The sequence below is a fragment of the Hibiscus syriacus genome, unplaced genomic scaffold (genome assembly GCF_006381635.1).
Source record: "Hibiscus syriacus cultivar Baekdansim isolate YM2019G1 unplaced genomic scaffold, ASM638163v2 tig00111311_pilon, whole genome shotgun sequence".
In the NCBI taxonomy this organism is placed as follows: domain Eukaryota; kingdom Viridiplantae; phylum Streptophyta; class Magnoliopsida; order Malvales; family Malvaceae; genus Hibiscus; species Hibiscus syriacus.
In genome coordinates, this window is record NW_024063054.1 from 567393 (window position 1) to 572711 (window position 5319).

The 5319-nt window shown below is 28.3% G+C and overlaps 1 protein-coding gene across 1 annotated transcript; it reads left to right on the top strand.

Moving 5' to 3' along the window:
* The first annotated feature begins 3406 nt into the window (after positions 1–3406).
* Positions 3407–4116, top strand: LOC120158304 (classical arabinogalactan protein 26-like). The gene has a single exon (XM_039169182.1). It carries the CDS (start codon positions 3510–3512, stop codon positions 3918–3920), a length of 411 nt encoding a protein of 136 aa, XP_039025113.1. The 5' UTR covers positions 3407–3509; the 3' UTR covers positions 3921–4116.
* The last annotated feature ends 1203 nt before the right edge of the window (positions 4117–5319 follow it).

Sequence of the window (5319 nt, forward strand, 5' to 3'; positions counted from 1 at the left end):
GTTACTTGTTATGTTATTATGGTTGATAATATTTATAGTAATTAATCAGTTATGTTAAAGTCAATGTTTTTTTGACGCATTTTAAATACAACGATAATATTCCCGATTATTACCATTATTATTACCAATACAAATAACATTTCGGGTGAAAACATATAATATTTTTGGTAACGCTTTTAATCGATTAACTATTTAATCAATTACGTTGGTTTTTTAGTTGTATATTGATGCATAGGGATCCGAGACAGATGATGCTGAGCTGTCAGATTTCACCTTGATGGCGCTGAGATACCATGAGTTGGCAGATCAGCGCAAAGGCGGGAATTGATTGTGATATGTACCTCATTGGGGCCGTTTTAAGTGTGCTTCAGTCTTTTGGCCATAGCTTTGGCTACGGGTGTCAGAATCACGCATAAGACCCCAATCCAGAAAGCTCTTTTCGACGCGCACACTGTCCACATTGAGCTAAGCTCTATGTGGCCTTTTTTCGACCTCAAATTATGCCATTTTCCAGTATTGTACACATACTCCAATTTCCAGTATGCTTGTAAAACAATTGGCATGCCAAATGTATCGATATACATTATTAAAGTAACGATTTTTATAATTTCGGCAACAAAATTTTGATACTTAGAATTTTGAAACATATTACTTTAAAGTAATACGTAAATTTAAAATGTAAACGGTAAAAATCTACCGATTTAATGATAATAGGAGTAAATATAAAGAATCGATACTTATTATATATGTATTGATACTGTTATTCCAGTATGGATCTCAAACAATTTGGACGCAAAAAGTATCAATACACATATATAAAGTATCAATACTTATAAATTCGAAACCTATATCTTTAAAGTAATAGGTAAATTTATAATGTAAACGGTAAAAATCTACCGATTTAATGATAATAGGAGTAAATATAAAGTATCGCTATTTATTATATAAGTATTGATACTTTTATTCCAGTATGCATCTCAAACAATTTGCACGCAAAAAAATATCGATACACATATATAAAGTATCGATACTTAGACTTTCAAAATAGATTACTTTAAAGTAATAAGTAAATTTACCATGTAGACGTTAAAAATCTACCGGTTTAATGATAATAGGCGTCAACATCAAGTATCAATACGTTTATTCCAATTTGCTTCTCAAACATTTTGCACGCAAAAGGTATTGATACACATGTACAAAGTATCAATACTTGTAATCTCAAAACCTATTACTATAAAGTAATATGTAAATTTACAGAGTAAATGGTAAAAATCTACTAGTTTAATTATAATAGGCGTAAAGATAAAGTATCAATACTTATTATATATGTATTAATATTGTTATTCCAGTATGCATTTCAAACAATTTGCACGCAAAAAATATCGATACACATATATAAAGTATCAATACTTGGACTTTCGAAACCGATTACTTTAAAGTAATAGGTAAATTTACAATGTAAACGGTAAAAATCTACTGATTTAATGATAATAGGCGTAAACATTAAGTATCAATAGTTTTTGTATAGGTGCATCACATTTTAGGTGCATCACATTTTATTATTAAAAATATTAATATTCCATATTGCAACCTATTTTCTTAGTGAATCATGATAGTCTTGAGTGCAACCGTATTTTTTTATATTTATTTATAATTTTTAAGCATTTAACTTATTTTCTTATCGTGAGAATGTCTAAGGTGCCATCAGCTTAAACTCTGGTAACTTTTTAGGCACAACCTAAAATGTTAATTGTATTAATAATGTTTACAGTTTATAACTTATTACCTTGTATAACATTTTAGTACAACATGTTATGTTATTCCGACTGATAAATTTTTAGTTTCAACTTATAACATTTTATGTTCCGCTCTTAACCTGTAACATTTTTTATTGGTCACGCTTTTTATTAGTATTATTTTAGGTGGGTCACACCAGAACTCCATGGGTTTTTATCCATTTATTTTCAACCCTCAAACCAATCAATATGATAAGGAGTATTTTTTTCCCGGTCGTTATATTTTTTCTGATTTTATTTTTATTTTTATGTCAAATTAGCAATCCCATATTATCATTCACTAATAAAAGCTTAATGATATGAAGTGATGAATCTAAAAATATTTTTTAGAGATATATTAATAATAAAAAAATCATATGGGTGGATATATATAAAATTTTAGGATAGACACCAAAAATAATATGAGCAACAAATGTATTTTAATATTTAATATAATCGAAACAAGTTACATGTTAATAATTTTTCTCATAGGTTCTTATATACTATTTCATCTCACTAAATTTGACCCTTTTAATTTTTAAAATTAAATTATTCAAAATATCCTATTAAAAAGTCAACAAAAACAATTTTAATATTTCACTTTTTATCCTTACATGTCTCACTTATTTACTCTTATCAAATAAATATATTAAATCTATCAATCATTTTTAAATTCTTATTATAATTTCATTCATTTTATGTAACATAATATGTAGTCAAAAAATTATATTTAATTAACATGAGATAAAGAATTATGAGACGAAAGAAGTATAATTTATACTTTTTGTTCCATTAAATGTGTATATTATTGATCTTTTAAAAATTAAAATTTCTAAACTTTGACCATGATTATTTTAAAATTTTAAAATAATTAAATTTTAAAAAATATATATTTAAAAACTACTTGATTTAAATTTTTTAAAATATTTATCAATAAAAAATTTAAATAATAAAGAGTCAAAATTTTGAAAAAATTGAATAAAAAATTTAACAAAGAACAAATTTAATGATAGAGAGAATCCGATAAATAACGTTAGGAAATAGTTTGAAATATCCTATAATTCAAATACAAGACACTGCTCACAAATCATAACAAAAATCCAAAACTTCTCCGTTTGCCGAATGAAATTTTGTTACTTCTTTTTTTCTTTTTCTTCTATCTATGTTTCTCAAATCAAATCACAATTATTCACTAATCACTAACATTTATGATTAAGCATCAATACAATCATACAAATCAGTCACTACTACAGATTTTTATATTACAAAGTTAGGAAACATAAACTATTACTCGGGCCAATTAAATACATACTAACTTCAACTTTAAGCTCTATCTCCGCCTCCGGTTCAACTTTTAACCTTTATGATAGGCTTTGCGTGTTAAGAAAAACACAAGTGTGTCACGGATGGAATGAAAATGAAAAACCAAATACAAAAGACAGCCTGTGTTCATGTGCTCCTGCCTAAACAAAATTACATATCCACATTGTCGTGTAGCCGGTCAGTGGAGCTGTATTTTCACCATAAAAATCAAGTTTTGCCAACCGTATTTTGTGAACATATACACAAACTTCATCTGTATCCTCTTTCTCCCACCGAGCACTGATTTTTTTAAAACCCACTTATCATCAATCTCATCACATTCTTCTCCTTTTTCATACTCTAATCTCTCTTTTCTACATATTCGTTTATTCAAAACTTCCATAGTTGGAGGATACCAATCTCGATCTTTCGATGGCTAGTGCTACCATTTGGTCATTCATTTTGTTCATGGCTGGTTTTTGTTCACTAGCTTCAAGTTCATACTCGTCTCAGCTCCATGTTCAATACTCAACTATATCGGCTGCACCGGCATTCTTGCCGTTTGCTCCTCTATCGTCTGCTCCGAGCTTATCTCCGGATATTGAACCTTTGCTTCCTACTCCTAAAGGCATGGCACCGGCTCCGGCTGATTCGTCGATCCCCACTATCCCTTCAATCCCCAGCCCTCCTAATCCAGACGGTATGTTGGCCCCTGGCCCTGGTTTTGCACTTGCACGGTCTGGTTCTTTGCCGGAATCGGGTTCGGTTTCTTTAACATCGGATGGAGCTATGAAATCTACATTGTTTCTTGGTTTAGTAGTGGCAGTTTTGTTATTGCAGTAGCTTTCTGGTGTGGGAGGTTTCGGTGGTGGCTACTTCAATTATTATTCCTACTGGAGCACTGGTTTCACTTTTTTTTTTATTGTTTCTTTGTTTTTGTTTTCTAGTATATATTACTTGGTTTCATGTTAGGTAAACCAAGTGTATGGCATTGCTATAAACTGTTTTTATTCTGGTAGAATAAAGTTCACAATGTGATGACTATAATCTAATCTGCAAACTAAATGTAGCATTTATTACTTTTTTTAAATCTTTTATAGGGTACCACAATGTGATTACTCTATAATCTAATCTGCAAACGGAAAGGTCATGGTTGTGTCGGACAATGATGATTTGGTGAATAGGGATGGGGCTCACAACCACTGTGTTTGGGAAACATGGGCTATTGGATATGCTGTGCTCTGCTCTGCTCGGTAGATTCCAAAATAAATTTTCACATGCCCTATTGGGCTATTTTTTTTTTTTGGTTTTGGCATATTGGGCCACAAAACCACTCTGTTGAATTGTTGGCTTATTTTTAAAAGGCGCATCGGGGCATAAAGGGTTCATAGAGTCTAGGTGTTCGTTTTTCTTAGGTGAGGTGTATTTTTATGCTAAAAATTCTATAAATTAATTATATAAGATATTTTATACTCAAAATAACATGCTAATATATGATAGATGTTTAAATATAAAAATATTCAGTATAATTACACTAAAAACACACATTAACATAACAAAACATAAATCAAATAAAAGAAATCATAGTTCAAATACTTAAACACTAATAGTGTAAACAACCATAGTTCAAATAAAAGAAAGCATAGTTAAATACTAAAACACTAATAGTGTAAACAACCATAGTTCAATATCATGACCCTGAATCTATTTTCAAATAAATTAAAATTTAAAATAATATAACAAAATTCAATTAATGTGTTTATACATGATATACAATATGTAAAAATATAATGTTTAAATACATTATAAAAATTAATATGATTTACTTTTCAAATTTAATTTAAAAAAATAAATTGTATTTATATAAAATTTAATTTAAGTCAATTTTCTATTAAAAACAAAAATAACCATATGAATTATTATTTAAAATTCATTAACAATATTATATAAATATTCTCAACAATAAATTACAACTTCCAATGAAAACAAATCTCTCATAAATTTATCATTATCTATTAATGAAAAATAATTATAACTAATAATATTTAATGCAGTTGAAAAAAATCCCCTTTTAAATTCTTGAACATTTAAAAATAATCATTAATTTAAAAGTAACCTCAATAACAAGTTTCAATTTAAAATCTCATTTTCTTAGGCCAAACTTTTTTTTATATAAAGTCCATACAACTCTCAAGTTACCTATTTTCCTTGTTTTTTTTTTCTTTATCAACTTTTACCTTCT

Excerpts from the sequence above, each read along its gene's own strand:
- LOC120158304 (XM_039169182.1), top strand. The coding sequence starts at position 3,510 with ATGGCTAGTGCTACCATTTGGTCATTCATTTTGTTCATGGCTGGTTTT.